The 19,274-nt window shown below is 42.4% G+C and overlaps 1 protein-coding gene across 1 annotated transcript in view; it reads left to right on the top strand.

The window, feature by feature from the left end:
• LOC117520673 (cohesin subunit SA-2) overlaps positions 1-19,274 on the top strand; it is an 86,857-nt gene that overhangs the window by 27,221 nt on the left and 40,362 nt on the right. The window contains exons 13-17 of the mRNA XM_034181974.1: positions 1,369-1,471; positions 12,545-12,648; positions 13,505-13,597; positions 13,772-13,864; positions 14,979-15,179. Coding sequence (XP_034037865.1) covers positions 1,369-1,471; positions 12,545-12,648; positions 13,505-13,597; positions 13,772-13,864; positions 14,979-15,179 — 594 coding nt within the window. The remainder of the gene's footprint in view (positions 1-1,368; positions 1,472-12,544; positions 12,649-13,504; positions 13,598-13,771; positions 13,865-14,978; positions 15,180-19,274) is intronic.

Below are 19,274 nucleotides of genomic sequence, written 5' to 3'. Positions count from 1 at the left end.
CAGAGATGTGTAATTGATAGCTAAGTCTGAGGAAATGATAAATTTACATGGGTGAGCATTTCAACTGAAAACAGTTCTGTGTTTACTAAACAATACAGCATGTTAAAAAAGCTACTGCAAGCATGTATTTTGCTATAGTTAAGCAGCTAATAGCCATCCAGTGAATAAGACTGTAATACATTGAAGAGTTTGAAGGTTTTAACACAAGGTACCAGAACTACCTGACGTCCCGTCGACACTTTACAGGTTTTAGTGAGAATGTCTGTGTATATCATCATGCATGTCATGTATGTTGTCATACCAGTGTGGCTAAAGTGTCCAGTACTGTGCAGAACTTTTGGTACATTAAGATATGTACAGCCTTTCAAACTACTGTTTCTGCAGTTTAGAATTGAGTTGCCATATGCACAGAATAGAAAACCTTTCTGGGTGACTCAACTACAAAGCCACCAGTGCGTTGCAGTTTCCTTGTCTATTTTTATCTCTTTGGTCTCGAAGTAGGCAACTGCGAATTGACAGGACGAATGATAAAGAGGCTCCACGTCCATATGTCCTATATACCCCTCCCCTGCCCCATGGCATCAGCATCTTTATTTTATTTTATATCGACCCCCCGCCCCCAGACCAGAACGCTTTTTTTTTTTTTGTCCTCACTCAGAACGCTTTTAAATTGGAAATTCCTCAGCTTTTGTAGAGAGACACCATGATGTCACTGCATCTCTTTTTCAGGCAAACAAATGGAAAGTATTATTTTTATTGATTTGGCACTCAGTCTACCACAATATAAATTATAGACCATTAAAACCCTAATCTGTGGCAGCAGATTGGACAGACGCTTGGTTTTGCAGGGTGCCTGTGGAACCTTTAAAAGTTTTAAAAGGCATTGAATTTGATAATCTAAAAATAAAACCTTATTTGGTATTAAAATCTCAAATAAGTCTTTGAAAAGTAAGATTTTATTCATGTTTTCTTTTGACATTGCAATTAAATATGTCAAAATAAGTGGGTATCTATGTTGAAGCAGTGAAAACCTCATGTAACAGTCCCCAAACTGATACAGCGGAACCAAGAAATCTCTTGTTTGCTGGATCGGTCAGAGCAGACACTTTTAACTAGTTAGATATAATGCTGTTTTATTGCTGCACATTATAAGCTAGTCCTTGTTAGCTATTTATTATTGTCATAGAAACATATCGGGTGGAGGGCTTTTCCCCCCCAAGACTGAAAATGCTGAAAGTCCTGGGGAAAAAAAGCATTTGTGGGCGCTCAGTCAGAACTTTTCCTATAAGAGGGGAAAAAAAGCTCTACATGGACACTGGGCCATAACGGGCATATGACAACATAACTGGTTCTGATTTACTTTGACAGTTCCATGAGCATGGGGCGTACCTGGTGGACAGTCTGTGGGGTGTTGCAGACTCTGAGCTGAGAGACTGGGAGACTATGACAGCCCTCCTGCTTCAGGAGTCCGGTGAGGAACATGATTAATTTTTCTACATTTGTTTGTTTAAACAGTAATATAAACAATATAAACATAGTACAGTTCTATGTACACACTTGACACTTTTCATAAGATGGTGAAAAAAAAAGAAAATTAATAGACAAAAAAGGCATAAATGAACTAACATAACACAAACAGAATCAACTTGGAAAGGAGTGGGATGAAGACAAGCTTATTGACTCCCACCCCCAATTCCATCCTCAATTAAATTAAATTACACGGTTGCCGTCATTTTGAGCATAATATTTCATATATAATATATAAAGCATATAAATAATACAATTATATATGTATGTGAACATACACACACACACATACATACACATACCCATATATACACACATACACACCCATACATATGCATATATACACTCACACACACATATATATACATATACACATACTATATATACATACACTCAACAAAAATATAAACACAACACTTTTGGTTTTGCTCCCATTTTGTATGAGATGAACTCAAAGATCTAAAACTTTTTCCACATACATATCACCATTTCCCTCAAATATTGTTCACAAACCAGTCTAAATCTGTGATAGTGAGCACTTCTCCTTTGCTGAGATAATCCATCCTACCTCACAGGTGTGCCATATCAAGATGCTGATTAGACACCATGATTAGTGCACAGGTGTGCCTTAGACTGCCCACAATAAAAGGCCACTCTGTAAGGTGCAGTTTTATCACACAGCACAATGCCACAGATGTCGCAAGATTTGAGGGAGCGCGCAGTTGGCATGCTGACAGCAGGAATGTCAACCAGAGCTGTTGCTCGTGTATTGAATGTTCATTCGTTACCATAAACCGTCTCCAAAGGCATTTCAGAGAATTTGGCAGTACATCCAACCAGCCTCACAACCGCAGACCACGTGTAACCACACCAGCCCAGGACCTCCACATCCAGCATGTTCACCTCCAAGATCGTCTGAGACCAGCCACTCGGACAGCTGCTGAAACAATCGGTTTGCATAACCAAAGAATTTCTGCACAAACTGTCAGAAACTGTCTCAGGGAAGCTCATCTGCATGCTCGTCGTCCTCATCGGGGTCTCGACCTGACTCCAGTTCGTCGTCATAACCGACTTGAGTGGGCAAATGCTCACATTCGCTGGCGTTTGGCACGTTGGAGAGGTGTTCTCTTCACGGATGAATCCCGGTTCACACTGTTCAGGGCAGATGGCAGACAGCATGTGTGGCGTCGTGTGGGTGAGCGGTTTTCTGATGTCAATGTTATGGATCGAGTGGCCCATGGTGGCGGTGGGGTTATGGTATGGGCAGGTGTCTGTTATGGATGAACACAGGTGCATTTTATTGATGGCATTTTGAATGCACAGAGATACTGTGACGAGATCCTGAGGCCCATTGTTGTGCCAAACATCCAAGAACATCACCTCATGTTGCAGCAGGATAATGCACGGCCCCATGTTGCAAGGATCTGTACACAATTCTTGGAAGCTGAAAATGTCCCAGTTCTTGCATGGCCGGCATACTCACCGGACATGTCACCCATTGAGCATGTTTGGGATGCTCTGGACCAGCGTATACGACAGCGTGTACCAGTTCCTGCCAATATCCAGCAACTTCGCACAGCCATTGAAGAGGAGTGGACCAACATTCCACAGGCCACAATTGACAACCTGATCAACTCTATGCGAAGATGTGTTGCACTGCATGAGGCAAATGGTGGTCACACCAGATACTGACTGGTATCCCCCCCCCAATAAAACAAAACTGCACCTTTCAGAGTGACCTTTTATTGTGGACAGTCTAAGGCACACCTGTGCACTAATCATGGTGTCTAATCAGCATCTTGGTATGGCACACCTGTGAGGTGGGATGGATTATCTCAGCAAAGAAGTGCTCACTATCACAGATTTAGACTGGTTTGTGAACAATATTTGATGGAAATGGTGATATTGTGTATGTGGAAAAAGTTTTAGGTCTTTGAGTTCATCTCATACAAAATGGGAGCAAAACCAAAAGTGTTGCGTTTATATTTTTGAGTGTACATACACATATATATACACATACATACATACATACACACACATGCGCATACACATATAAACATAACATAATACAATACCATAGTAATATAATATAACACAGGAGTGAATAACAATTACACACTAGACAGTATAGACAAAATAACACACAACAGAGGACCAGACAAGACGCACAAGGAACACATATCGTTGGATTTATGATGATTATTATTACTGTTGTTGTTTACCCTGCTTATTTTGAGGAGCTTGAGGTGAGTGCTAAAGCTTGAGGACCTGCTAAAGCATGGAGTCATATGAGGTGCAATTAAAAAAAAACAAAAAAAAAAACACAGGACCTTAGTGAGGTAATATCCTGAGGTTATTCCAAGACGTTACTACCCACTGGTCCTGCTAAAGTTTGATGTTGGTGCATTAAAATGGCAGGTCTGACGGTGAGATGGTCTCTCAAGGCAGGGGGCTACGCTGGAGTACCATCCCTAGAGACCTGCCAGGTGTGAATATAGAGATTTGGATGGTCATGGATACTAAGACAGAACGGAACCAGCAGCATGACAGATGGCTCACAACACCACAGAAGGACAAACACGTACACAAACAACAAGGACAAACACACAAACAAACATGTTGGTTATCAATCTAATCTGTTATATTCATATTACTATATAATATAAATAGATATTTCATTAAGCCACTTGGTGATGTGTCGTGTGCCAATACCATCGCCAGGTACCACAGTGGGCACGAGTGCAACTGGGAGCAGCAGCGTGAATGCCTCGCTCTTTGGAAAACCTTTTTGTCTTTGACTGTGTTCACTGCAGCGTTGAAACTGGGCGTTGTGAAGTAGCTAGCCACCGTCATGTTTGTAGTTGTATTCACTGAGTCACCAGTGTTGTTCAGACTCTGGCTCCTACCTGCAATGAAAGATGGAGAGCCAGCAGCAGCACAACCACAAAAACCAGACACAGCTTCATCTTAACACAGTCAGCACTCAAACTCAATGCTCACTCTGGATCCTTTAGGGTGGATCCTTTAATCACATGTATAATCAATAACACACTATAATATAGGCAGTTATTTATATTGTTTTACATTCCTGAAAATGTTCTAATTTGATTTTTTTAATATAGAATCATGACCCTCCTAACCAACAGCCCTGTATTGTGACCAAATCATTTCCTTATACTTTGATTTGAAGTAATAAATATTTGTACATTGCTTAAGTTGCTGCCCCAGTCGGTTCCAGAGTTTAACCCCACACACAGACGCACACAAACTTTTCCTCGTAGTTCTTATTGGCTGAATCTTAGTTACTACAGCCCCTCAGGCTATAACCCCCTTCTCTGTGTGTGAAGAGCTTTTGAATGTTAATAGACAGGATATTTTTATTTGCTTTGTACAGAAGTTGTGCCGTATAAAAATCGACTAATTCATATAGTTTTAACAACTTAGACTGCAGGAATAGATTATGAGTGTGCTCATAATATCCTACCTTGTGTATAACTCTAATTGTTGGGAAAGTGAAGTACACGGACCCACGACAGGGGGCGTAAATGAACGGCCAATAGGAAGTCCGAATAAATAACAATTTATTCTGCAAATGTGCACAACCACCAAAATATGCTTTTAGTCCGTCAATCAATCTACACAAAAGATGATGCGTGGACAGGCCCGAGGGTAGGAGACGCCTATCCAGAGAAGAGCCGGGACCCACGAGGTTCCACCGCCAACGGAGACCTGCAACACACCGGAGCCGCCAAGTCCTGAGTTCCCAGGTGGTCACCGCTTCCAGCTGTCAGATCCGGTACTGCTGGCAGGAACAGACACAGGTTAAAGGTGGGTGTATGTAGTAGTCAGCAAAAATACAGTTCCTTTCTGGGGGAAAAACCTCCACCTCCAAACACAGGAACACAGAGTACGTGCAGTGCCTTATGTATCACTTAATCAAAGTCTGAAGTGAGGAGTGGAAACGCCAACTCCTTCCAACTTCCACAAACTCGGCTACAAGCTGCAAGTGTACAAAAAGGTTACGACTGCAAAAAGCTCAGATGCAAAAACGTATGCGTACGGCACAAAACGGCTGAGTAGTTTACCTGACGGGTAAGCTGATAACTCGGCAGAGTTCTGATGATTCTCCCAGGCTTTTATGGGTGGTGGTGATGATGGCTGATGATTGACAGCTGTCAGTACCGGCGCTCCTGGAGCTCCTGAGAGGCGGCTGCGCCCTCTGGTGCCTGAAACCTGACAACAGGCAGGGCGCCCTCTGGTGGTGAGCCAGCAGTACCTCCTCTTCGGGCGGCCCACACCACAGGACCCCCCCCTCAACGGGCGCCTCCTGGCGCCCGACCAGGCTTGTCGGGGTGTCACTGGTAGAAATTGGCCAGGAGGGCCGGATCCAGGATGAAGCTCCTCTTCACGTCCGTACCCCTCCCAAGCCACCAGATACTGGTAACCCCGACCCCTCCGGCGAACATTGAGGAGTTTTCGCACAGTCCATGCCGGCTCGCCATCAATGATGCGGGCAGGAGGCGGCGCAGGTCCGGGGTGCAGAGGCCTGAGGTGTGGTACGGCTTGATCTTGGAGACATTCAACACAGGGTGAATCCGCAGTGAAGCTGGGAGTCTGAGCTTCACTGCGGCCGGACTGATGACTTTTGTGATGGGGAAAGGTCCAATGTAACGATCAGTCAGTTTCGGTGAGTCTGTGTTCAGAGGAATGTTCCTTGTGGAAAACCATACCTCCCGCCCGGGCTGGTAAGCAGGGGCCGGGGCTCATCGGTGGTCTGCATGGTCCTTCGCCCGCATCCGGGCTCTCAGGAGGGCAGAGCGGGCTGTCTTCCACACCCGACGGCATCTCCTGAGGTGGGCCTGGACTGCGGGGACCTCGACCTCTCCCTCCACAGCCGGAAACAATGGGGGCTGGTACCCCAAACACACCTCAAACGGGGAGAGGCCGGTCGCCGACGAGATTTGGCTATTATGGGCGTACTCGATCTAGGCCAGAAGTTGACTCCAGGCCGTCGGGTGTGCGGAGGTTACACACCGTAGGGCCTGCTCCAGATCTTGGTTTGCCCGCTCCGCTTGTCCGTTGGTCTGAGGGTGGTACCCGGACGACAGGCTTGCAGTGGCCCCCAGTTTCCTACAGAAACTCCTCCAGACTTGCAATAGCACGTTTCTGGAGTATAAAGAGGGGATGCAGTGAACTTTTATAGTTATTGCCCCAAATTTCAATGCAGTAGGTTAGGTAGATCAACACTAATGAACAATACAGTAAATACAGTGCATTATAATCTAAGAAGTATTTAACCTTGTTAATAACTGAGACACTTTTGGAAACTTTACTTTGTATGTGTCTGATGTGTGCTTTCCAGGTTAATTTGCTGTCTATAGTTATTCCTAAGAATTTTATTTCTGACACAGTATCTATACTGACACCCTCTATATTTATTATCTGATTTAATGTTTCCTTGTACTGTCCAAAGAATATTACTTTAGTTTTATTTAAATTTAGGGAAAGTTTAATATCCATCCATAATTTCAGTTTAAGTAATTCATTATTTATACTATGAATTAGGTCATAATTGTCACTAGAATAGAATATATTAGTATCATTTGCAAATAATTAGTTTTAATAACTTTGAAACACCAAATATATAATTTATATACAAAATAAACAACATTGGACCCAATACAGATCCTTGTGGGACCCCACAAGCAATGCCCAAATACCCTGACTGAAATTCACCCGTCTTCACAAACTATTGTCTTTGTTAAATAACTTTGGATCCAGTTCAAAGCCACTCCCCTAATGCCATATCTTCCATCCATCCATCCATTTTCTTCCGCTTCATCCGGAGTCGGGTCGCGGGGGCAGCAGCTCAACCAAAGCCGCCCAGACCTCCCGATCCACACACACCTCCCCCAGCTCCTCCGGGGGAACCCCAAGGCGTTCCCAAGCCAGTCAAGAGATGTAGTTCCTCGAGCGTGTCCTGGGTCTTCCCCGGGGCCTCCTCCAATTTTTTTTTGTAAAATTCCATGATTAAGAGTATCAAAGGCTTTTTTGAGATCAATAAATATTCCAGCTGTATATTTCTTCTTGTCTAATTTATTCATGATTTCTTCAACCGCATCAATTATGGCCATTGATGTTGACCTGGCTAATCTAAAGCCATACTGACTTTCATTATGTTGTGTTTATCTGTAAATTTCTCTAATCTGTTGTTAGTTTCTCTAATATTTTTGAAAACTGAGGGAGTAGAGAGACTGGTCTGTAGTTAGTGAAGATGTGTTTGTTTCCATTTTCATACAATGGTATTACTTTTGCAATTTATTTTTTTTTGGAAATGTTCCTGTTTGGAATGATAGGTTGCATTTATATGTTCAAGGTTTAGAAATTCTCTGCATAATTCTTTTTATTACAGTCATATCTATATCATAACAGTCAGTAGATAATTTGCTCTTACACTTAACAGTATCTATTAGTTCAGCCTCTGTTACTCCAGACAGAAACATTGTCTTTGAATTATTTTCTATGGGTGAATTGTCAAGCTGATTTTCTTTGCACTTAGGAATTTTATCAGCCAAGTCTGGTCCAACATTTACAAAAAAATTAAAACTATTTACAATGTCATTCATATTATAGTTATCAAAATTCTTATCAGTAAAATAGTCTGGATATGACTTTTTACTTTTACAACCCTTAATAACAGTATTCAATATTCCCCAGACCTTTTTAGTGTCATTCCTATTGTTATGTAATAAATTGCTATAATATAGTTTTTTGCTAGTTCTCATGATATCAGTCAGTTTATTTTTATAAATTTTATATTTATGTTCAGATTCCTCAGTCCTTAAACTAATAAACTGTCTATATAAATTATTTTTCTTTTTACAAGCATTACGTAACCCCTTGGTTATCCATGGACTTTTTATAGCTATATTGCTTTTACTAATTTGACAAATTGGACAGTTTTTATTATATACTGAAGTAAAGATTTCTAAAAAATTATCAAATGCTGAATCCACATTTCTTTCCCCATATTCTTGTTCAAGCAGGTTATGATATAGTGAGTTGATAGCATTGTCATTTTTTATTCGTTTGTATATGGGTTTTTGGGGTGTTTTACGGTGATTACAGTTGTCATCATATACTATAAAGACAGGCAGGTGGTCAGATATGTCTCAGATCATTAGGCCGCTGGTACTTGTAGACTCCATGTCATTTGTGAAAATGTTGTCAATGAGAGTAGCACTATGAGATGTAATTCTACTAGGTTTAGTGATGGCTGGATTAAAAACTCATACTGTGCATCCTATTGATATAGTCATCGGTTGGTTTGTGATTATTTGGGTTCATCAAATCAATATTGAAATCTCCGCAGATGAATATTTTTGTTACCTATTGTAGAAAATGTTTTTTCCACCCACTCTGTAAAAAATTCCAGACTTGAAACAGGTGACCTATATAAGCAACTTACAATAATATTTTTCTTTTTTTGCATTGAGTATCTCTATTGTTATGCATTCTAATGTGTCATTTATTGTCATTGTCATATTTCCTATTACTTTGAATTTAATGTTATTATGGACATATATAGCAACTCCACCTCCCATTTTATTTCCTCTGTTTACATAGTTCAAGCTATAACCTTCTAACTCGAAATCTATGCCTTTATCCTCATTAAACCATGTTTCTGAAATCGCAATAATGTGAAATGGCTGGGTAAATTGTTGTAAATATTCTTTGATGTGGATGAAGTTACTATACATGCTCCTACTATTGAAATGAATAATTGAGAGTTTCCCTTTGGAGTCAACAGAATAGTTATAATCATCTTCAGATAAATATTTGCAATCTATTGGGTTGGATAATAAAAACAGGTTATCAGGATCTAATTCATCTTCCAAATCTAAGGCCCTATAATCAGTGTACTCAAATGATTTCAGTTCCAAGTGTTCATAGTCCAGAATCCTTTGTTCTATCCCTACATCATTTTCTTCCATGATAGAATTATTGTTGGATGTCATTATATCGGTGCAATACAGTTATGTTTTATCCTCATTCGTATTTTTTTTGTTCTTCTATGTCTTTGATGACGAGTACCTTGGCTTCCTCAGGTGCACCTTTAAGTTTAATGTATACTTTGCAGTTCATAACCCATGTGTTCTGTATTTTGTTTTGTTTCCGTAAATATCTGGCTTTCTTAGCAATGTCCGCATTCCTTTTTGTTAAGTGGTCGTTCAAGTAAACATTCGTGCCCTTTAGCTTTTTCCCTTGTTTCATTAGTGCAATTTTGTTTTTCCTGTTTACAAACCTCAAGATCACAGCTGGTGTGTTGTTGTCCCTAGCTGGCAGAGGGTGGCAAGCTTCGATGGTATCCATGTCCAGATTAATATCTCTGGTTGCGAGAAAAGCTGCCAGTTGTTCCACGGAGCTTATCTCCAGCTCGCCGGCTCTGTCCTCGCTGTCTGCGGTCACAGCATGTGCGTATGACCGGGGTTTTAACTTCAACTCGGTCACAATAACATTTATTCTTGAATATTGCTCCAAGTCATCCACTTTTCGCTCCAGTGCTGCAATCTTCCTGTCCCTCTCCTCGACTTGCATCCGTAGTTTTGCGACTTCTTCCACAAGTTGTAAAATCTTGTCTTGTTTAGACTTAATCTCACAAACGTCATGTGAGAGAAAGTCGAGTGCCTTCCTAATGTCCTCATTTTCCTCCGTTAATGGTTTTTTTTTTTTTCGGTGGCATGACAAGAAGACTGAGTTAGCGGCTAACCGATAGCTAACCTTTAGCTTCTGCTCACTAAACAGCATAAAATGACACCCAAATTTACACACAGGTTTAATCAGTGTCCGATCTTAACAGCAACTATCCACAATCCTTACTCGTAATCCTTAATCGTCCAAAATATTTCTTTGAACAAGTACTCAACGACACAATTCAAAACGACGCGCAACCATACACCACAACCCGGAAATATCCTCAACACTGTCTGCTGTAGAAAAAACACAATGATCCCTAGTAAACTACTGAATACTTTGCTGTCAATAATTCTTATATTTTATGACAGATTAATGCTGCATTTACACATAACGATGACAAGTCACAAATGCCACGAAGTATACATTCTTGGCCACTGGTCACGAATTTGATGATTTTGGGCAGAGGCGCCAGGTGCCCTCAGCAACTGTTGTAACCTGTTACCATGTTACAATTAATGGCACATGTTGCTGGAGAATTATCAGGAACCATTACGCACGGTCAAGAATAATGTTCCGCGTTGCATGGAACAGCGCATCGTTACGTTCTGTCACGTTGTGAATGAGATGAATTGTCTCCACAAACACACCCATATTCATCTATCAGCTGCTGAACAGTTCAGATCACTCCAGTTTGCTCCTCAAATCCACAGCAGAAGAACTTTGTGACTTCATGCTTAGTTGGGCTCTGTGCCGTGGAGTAGCACAGAGAGGAGGAGGAGACGGAGAGAGCCAGATGTGTGGCTCCATGCAGCTCTCGTCTCCCGTGTTTTCCCAAACATCAGGCACATGCAGCAGGTGAACACCTGCAGGAGCACGCTGAGGAGCATTGGAACGAAACTTTTAGCCGATTCAGCGTCACTATCCTTCTTCAGCATACTGCAGCAATCAAGCTGAATGTGGTGCAGCAGGGTTTAATTGTGCGCACGTCAGAGAAGCACACTGTCACGCTCTATTAAGGATCACCACTAATCAAGACGGATCAACACTCTCAGTTGCGACCTCCACAACATTAGGCGAAATGAGGGTGATGCGTGACATTCGCGGAAGATTTTTTTACCAGCCAAAAACATGCTCCACGAAAAACACGAATATCACACGCCAACACACACTATTAAGAAACCTATTCAGATGCATTAAGTCACATTAAGAATGTCAGCAATATGCCAAGAATGACGCAAATATGACATTCGGAACGCGTCCTGCCTATGTGTAAATGCAGCATAAAATGAAAAGAACTGAGCCACTGGGGTTGAGCTTCCCAGTGTAGTCTTATTAGCAGTATGCAATTCATAAATCATCTTTCCATATTGGTTCAGTCGAGTTGCGAATTATTGATCACTATCAGCGCGCTTGGTAGGGATGGTACTGGTGGAAAATATACTACTGTTGGCCGAAGGTGAAAGAGAAGAGGAAGGCATGTCTAGAAGTAGTTGGAGAGGAGGAAAGGTAGAAGCATGGAGGTGAGAGTTGGAAATCTGAATGTTGGTGCTGTGACTGGTAAAGGGAGCGAGTTGGCTGTTATGGAGGAGATGAGGAAGATTGATGTACTGTGAGACTCTGTGTAAGGGGAGCAATGGGAACATCAGAAGTACTTTCAAACTTATACCATGGTGTTGAAGGAAGGGAAAAACTGATCTGCAATTATCCTGAATGAGTATGAGAGCGTTCTGGAGTTGAAGAGTGTGTCTGATAGCATAAGTGTGAATTTGGAAACTGAAGGGGTGATGATGAATGACATCAGTGCTTATACCCCGCAAATTGGGTGTGAGATCTTTTTCCTTCACCTTCCACAAGCTGATCCCTTGTTCAGCCCTCAGTTTCTTCACCTCCATCCTACACACCACATCTGCAACTTCCATGTGACTCTCCTTGACACCACACCTACACATCACCTCCTCATCACTGCTGTGAAGAGAGATGATCTCTGAGCAACAATATGGCTTCTTCCTGAGACTTTGCTTAAAGAGCGCTTATGAAAAGGATTCTAGAAGGCCCTAAGGAGTTGCATTGTTTTGTGTGCTTTGTGGATTTAAAGAACACTTATGACAGGGTGCCAAGAGAGGGACAGTGCATGTAAGGGAGTTTGGAGACTGAGAGAGTCAAGCTTGAGAGGGTTTGGCAGTGTGGATGCAAGCTCATTTGGGAGAAGGTTTGCAGCCAAAAAGAATGTCTTGTTGCCTGGCCGTTCTTTGTTCACTCTTCTTACACTTCATTGAACATACACTGATTTCTGCATGTGTCTCCACCTTTGTGTTGTCAGTTCTGATGTATGAGGAAGAGGGAGCTCTCATAGAGTTGATGATGTGTGCCATGAGACAGGCAGCAGAGGTTACTCCACCTGTTGGAAGAACTCCTGGCAAGAAGGTGGCAACACACAAACACAAAAATATTTAGGAATTTTTTATTATTATTATTATTATTATTATTATTATTGCTTGAATGGCATTAAAGAATGGGAAATGGCACTTTTTTGTTTTCTCCTGTGGGTTACTTATATAGATTACAGAATTTTCAGGAATCTGTTTAGATTACAGCAGTATGCACTTTACGATTTTGACATTAAAATGTATTTTCTAAATAGGTCTAAATCGAGTGTTGGAATGGCAACATCCTTTTTTTTTTTTTTTTTTTTTTTTTTTTTTTTTTGCATTGTAGATATAAGTTGTTTTGGATTTGGATTTAATTTCAGAATGGTGCCTACAGAAGTTGGAGCCAGAAAACATTTGCCATGCAGATTTGTAAAGTGAGGGCATGTTTTTTGTCTTTTTAAATTCCAGGATTAGGCATACCAGGGTAAAAAAAAAAATGAAAGCTGTGCCATCTCTCAGTAGAAGGAATTCCTAAAATCTGCAATAGATGTGTAGTCGTTTTGTCATGCAGGAGGCCAAGCTACAATGATGCCCTTACATGTATAAAAATGCCCAACAGCATAGCCGATTAAGTGCTTGCTGTACACACAGACCCACACACAAAATTGTTGACGGCTTCCTTTTCACTGCCCCCGAGAGTGGAACTTTAACAAGTTTGGTGCAAGGCAATGTTTAAAAAGTACACTTTTCCCTTGTTCTTTAGCTGTAATAGTAATACATCTGTGTCCACATTGCTCTGAAAATACAAACACCCACGCATGATGTATGAATGCTTTCTTCTTCCTCCACATTGTGTGCATGCTTGAACTCTGGACCTGTGACCATTGCAATGAATGTACATGTGGGATTAGTTCCTGAGTTCGAAGGACAGGAAAATCCAGGATCAAAACAAGCGACGTATCACTACCCACTTCATCCCTCTGCTGCCACAGCTACTGGCTAAGGTACACCGAAAGTTTGCATTAAAGCTCAGGCTGATGTTCAGGTTCTGAACATCAGCAGATAGATGATAGTATACAGGTTGGGTAAATAATTTCCTGTTTATAGATACAGTATGTGTCTCCAGTCAATGCAATATTTTGCTTTCATTTTTATTTTTTTCTGTCACCTCTCCACAGTATTCTGCAGATGCAGGGAAGATGAGCCTCCTCCTGAAAGCGCCTCTCTATTTCAACCTGGAGATGTACAGCAGCGCTCAGTGGATGGAGAAGGTAGGAAGAGTGGCACTCATAACGTTAGGTGACTTTAGGCAATTAGGTGATGGATTGCTTTACACCATTTGGTGTGATTCAGACTGTAATCTTCATTATGTATGTTGGTTTGTGGGCACGTTTTCTTTTATTTTAAAGCTAGAAAAGCAAAAGTTAATTTGTTGTTATTTTTACCCTCAAAGAGCCACACTGATTTGCAAATATGCTTCCATGATATTACATAAAAAAATTAAAGAGGAAAAAGAGGAATTGACAATGGTCTTTGCTTTTTTATCCGCTGCTCAAAGGGGAATTATGTTGTGATTTCTCTGTCCGTCTGCCTCTGCGTCCATCCTAAAAAGGGTATAAGCATTCTGAAATCAACACTTCTCATGCATTTAGGAGGAATTTTGTGAAACTTTGTACAAATCCTTGTTATAGGATGATAATATGCATATTTTCATATGTTTTGAGTTGGGCCCATTTTACCAGAGTTATGGTCCTTGATGAACAAATCTAGACTCCGTCAGTTACATGAGTGGGTGCCTGCATTCTGAAATCAACTCCTCTCACTTTTTTAGTAGAAATTTGGGGTAATTTGATATAATTCCTTGTTATAGGTTGGTAATGTACATATTGTAATATTGTACAAGATTGACACATTTTGGTAGTTTGGAGTTATGGCCCTTGATTAAGAAACATAGACACTGCCAATTTCATGAATTGGTGTCTGCATTCTGAAATCAACTATCATATACCTTGAAGTGTTATCAGAATGTAGCAACACTTGTAGCAAAGCAGCATTTGCCAGCGGGTGATATTGTGCTCTCACATCACTCTTGTATGTACTTTAGAAACATAACCAGTCCTCATGAAATAATTACACGAAATGACAACAAATGAAAGTAAGATATCTCAAAAAAGTGTCAGTATGCTGGTGTGGTCCTCGTGCCAATATTTTTACACTTTGCAGTCTAGCTAGCACATTTTGCACTTGCTGTAGGGGGTGGAAACAATCATAACTAACAATATTTGACAGTTCAGTAAGCCTCCAAAAATGCATCTTCTGTGTAGTCAAGAATTTGTGCAGCTCCTCATGTCTTTATATATCTCCATGCTCTAACCTCTCTTTCAGAATTTGGACATGTTGCTCACTCGGATATGTGGAGTTGTGGAAAAGCACACGCAGTCTGCCGTGTTGGATGCCTGTGCCACTCTGGCCTGCACTCTGTGTGCTGACTGCCATGCCTTCTCGTCCCGTGCAAACCTTGCATTCAGCCAGCTGTTGGATAGTCTGACGGAATGCTTCAACACATACTTAAATGATCTGCTGCAGGTGCTCACAGATTATACATAATCTTCTTCCTATTTTTGAGAAAGGTGTGTTTGTTCCTTCCTTCCTTCGGCCATTTTCCACCAAACTTGGTATGCGCAAGTAGCGTGACCCTAGAATTGCCCTGAAGTGAAGGTCACTTAAGTCAAAGGTAAAAATTTAAAGCTTTTTGGGGCGGTTGTCTCAGATTTGCATCAGTTTTAGCACACAGATAGTGGTGAGTTTCACAATTGCCCAGCAAGTGTAATGGAGACCAGCAGGTGTCGCTGTGCAGATGTACGAGGTCTGTTAGAAAAGTATCCGACCTTTTTATTTTTTTAAAAAACCTGATGGATTTGAATCACGTGTGCTTGCATGAGCCAACTTTGAACCTTCGTGCGCATGCCTGAGTTTTTTCACACCTGTTGATTGCGTCACTTGCTTGTAAGCAGCCTTTGTGTGAGGATGGGTGGAGTTTCTCGTCGTTTTTTCTTTGCAAGGAAATGGCGGAACGACTGGAGCAGCGCGACTTCATCAAATTTTGCTAGAAACTAGGCGACAGCCAAGTGGAAACCATTCGGATTATTCAGACAGCTTTTGGTGATGATGCTATGGGCATCACATAGATTAAGGAGCGGTACAACCGCTTTAAAGACGGCCGCACAACGGGCGGCCATCAACATGCTGAAATGACCGGATCATTTCCAAAGTGAACTCTGTGGTGAGGCGAGATCGTCGTGTGACTATCCGAGAAATTATCCGCAGCAAAAGCGCCACCGTGTTGAAGCCTCACAGGACATGCTGTAACATGCCCAGCTCTTCCACAATTTCTCGGATAGTCACACGACTGAAAAGCCACCGAAAGAGGTGGGCATGTCACATGTCCTGTGAGGCTTCAACACGGAGGAGCTTTTGCTGCACCATCAGCTTTGTGCCAAAGCCATCGGCATGAATTTCGCTGCAACTCTTTTCATGGCAAAATCTTCTGTCACAGTGGAATGTGCCGAAAAAGTGCTGATGTCCACCTCTTCCACAATTTCTCGGAAATGATGGTTCTTGGTCCAGTGAGACATCGGCATCAATTTGACCAGTTAACGCTCAGCCTCGTCTCGTGTGCCATACATCACACTGACAAAGTGAGGAACCTTGGGGTAATTTTTGATCCTTCGTTGTCCTTTGGCCTCCACATTAGAAATATTACTAGGACTGCTTTCTTCCACCTGCCAAATATAGTGAAGATTCGTCTCATCCTGTCTATGGCTGATGCTGAGACCCTGATCCATGCATTTATCTCTTCTAGATTGGACTACTGCAATGTTCTATTTTCTGGTTTACCGCAGTCTAGCATTAGGGGTCTCCAATTGGTTCAAAATGCTGCAGCCAGACTTTTGACACGAAGCAGAAACTTCGACCACATTACGAGGTCTGTTAGAAAAGTATCCGACCTTATTATTTTTTTCAAAAACCATATGGATTTGAATCACGTGTGATTGCGTCAGCCAAGCTTGAACCTTCGTGCACATGCGTGAGTTTTTTCACGCCTGTCGGTTACGTCATTCGCCTGTGGGCAGTCTTTGAGTGAGGAGTCGCCCACCCTCTCGTCGATTTTTTTCATTGTTTAGGAATGGCTCAGAGACTGCTGCTTTGTTTGATAAAAAAATTTTTCAAAAGCTGTAAGGCACAACTGAGTGGACACCATTCGATAATTTCAGCTGGTTTTGTTGTGTGGCTGGGGTGCCTGGCTGGCTTTTGTTTCTGTTTTCTGTCTTTCCTTCCAGGTGGCATGCGTTCAGGACTGAGTGGCTGATGTGTGGCTGAGTTATCAGGACCTCACCCTGATCACCTGAGGCTTGTCATGTGCAGCTCGTCAGGACTCACAGCTGTGGGGCATGGTTGCATTTAAGTCTGGAGTACACAGTGTATTTGCCAGAGACTCGACCTTGTGACCAGACGGGTGAGATCGACGTTTGGAGAACGATCTCATCATTATGGACGCAGAGACCGTACCAGGTTTGATGCCATGGTCTGTGAAAGAGGAGGGGGTGAGGTCTCACGCTCGTCAGCACACTTCCTGAGGTACTTTAGGTTTTGTGACATGAGTACAGTCAGTAGATGTGGTGTCCCTCACACCTTATTATATTGAGCTGTTATGTTAGTCGTTTAATCAGCTTCCACTGCAGTGGAGAATTGAACTGGGTGTTCCATGCCTGCAGGGTGGGAAGCTGATTGGTGATTAAGCCAGGAAGTGTTTGCTGATTATGTACACCATTGAGTGGTCTCTCTGTGTGTGGAGTGGTGGACTCACATTATGGTTTCTTCTTTCACAGACTCGGTTGGTCGCGGCCACCTGGGGGGTGTCGGCGGGGTCCTTGGGTCCGGACCGTTTGTGCTGCTGGGAGCGCACCGTTTTTCCACCTCACCAGACCGCGCACTTATTTGTTATTAATTGAGCACTCACTGTTATGTCATTAAATTCTGTTATCCTTTGAACCGTGCTCTGTTTCCTTTATGCTGGGTCCTAATGTCAAACGCTGGGTCGGTGCTCCGACTGCGTCCGACACATAACAGGTTTTCGGTAAAAATTTTAATAGCTGAGAGATTTTGGTCTGGTAGTGTCGCTTTAAGGACGGCCCACGGCGCCTGACGGCGATCTGCGCTTTGAGGCGGCAGCGTCTCGCTGTTTCAAGTTGAAAACTTCCACATTTCAGGCTCTGTTGACCCAGGAAGTCGTCAGAGAACAGAGAACTTTCAGAAGAAGTCGGCATGAGGAGTTTATTCAGACATTCCATTGTTAACGGACATTTTGTAATGAAAGAACGTGCGGGCAGAGTCGCATGTCGGGCCGGACCCGACGGCAGGGGGCCGCGACAGGGAAAACACCTCCGTTGGAAACCTTAACGGGCAAGTTGGAACATGCCCAAGCTGTTAAACAATTTCTCAGTTACTCACTTGTTGAAAGCCATCAAAAGCCGCCTGAATTTTACAAATGGTTTTCAACATGGAGGTGTTTTTCCTGTCGTGGCACACACAGATTCGCCAAGTCGTCACGGAAACGACTCGGCGAATTTGCGCGCACGTCTTTCATTACAAAATGTCCTTAAACAGTGGAATGTCCACATAAAGGCCTCTTCTGAATCTTCTCTGTTCTCTCACGACGTCCTGGGTGAATTAAGCCTTAAATTAGGATGTTTTCAGCTCGAAACAGGCCAACGACGGCGCCTGGAAGCGCTGCGCGACGTCCCGCTCCGTGGGAAGTCCTTACAGCGACAAACACCCCATAATCTCTCATCAGCCGTTAAACTTTTCACCGAAAACCAGCTACATTTCTGAAATAGTGTCCACTCGGATATTCCTCACAGGTCCAGAAAAAACTTTGCTAAAGCAACGCACGCTGTCTCGAGCAGCATGTGAAACAAAGGAATTCAGCCGAGAGGGCTGGACCACATCTCACTCAAGGCCTGCCCACAGGGAAATGACGTCACCGACACGCGTGAAACTCACGCATGCGCACGAGGGTTCAAGCATGATTGATGTAATCGCACATCATTCAAATCCATATAGTTTAAAAAAAAAATAAAAGTGTTGGTTTCTTATCTAATACACCTCGTACACCCATTTTAGCATCCCTTCACTGGCTTCCTGTCCCAGTGAGATCAGATTTTAAGGTTCTGCTACTAACCTATAAAATTATTCATGGACTGGCACCTCCCTACCTAGCTGACCTAATTAAACCTTACGTACCGGCCCGGGCTTTACGTTCTCAGGGTGCAGGACTACTTTGTGTCCCTAAGGTAAATAAGAAGTCTGCGGGTCACAGAGCTTTCTCTTATCGTGCCCCTGTTCTGTGGAATGATCTCCCTGCGTCAATAAAACAGTCAGATTCTGTGGAGACTTTCAAGTCCAGACTTAAGACACACTTATTTTCCCTTTCATATGGCTAGCATACTGGTACAGTTTTGTTTTACGCTTTTTACTCTTTTAATTCATTTATTAGTAATTGGAGCGAGCCGCGGCCTCAACTTTACCTAAATTCTGGGTCTTTTAGTGAAGTTTAGGGCTTGTGGCCGACGATCACCTTAGTATTTCTCTGTTTTCTTGTTGTTTAATGCTGGCAAATTA

Source organism: Thalassophryne amazonica, chromosome 11, assembly GCF_902500255.1.
Source record: "Thalassophryne amazonica chromosome 11, fThaAma1.1, whole genome shotgun sequence".
Lineage (NCBI taxonomy): Eukaryota > Metazoa > Chordata > Actinopteri > Batrachoidiformes > Batrachoididae > Thalassophryne > Thalassophryne amazonica.
The sequence above is the reverse complement of the archived record's forward strand: the minus strand, read 5'-3'. Positions and strand labels throughout refer to the sequence as shown.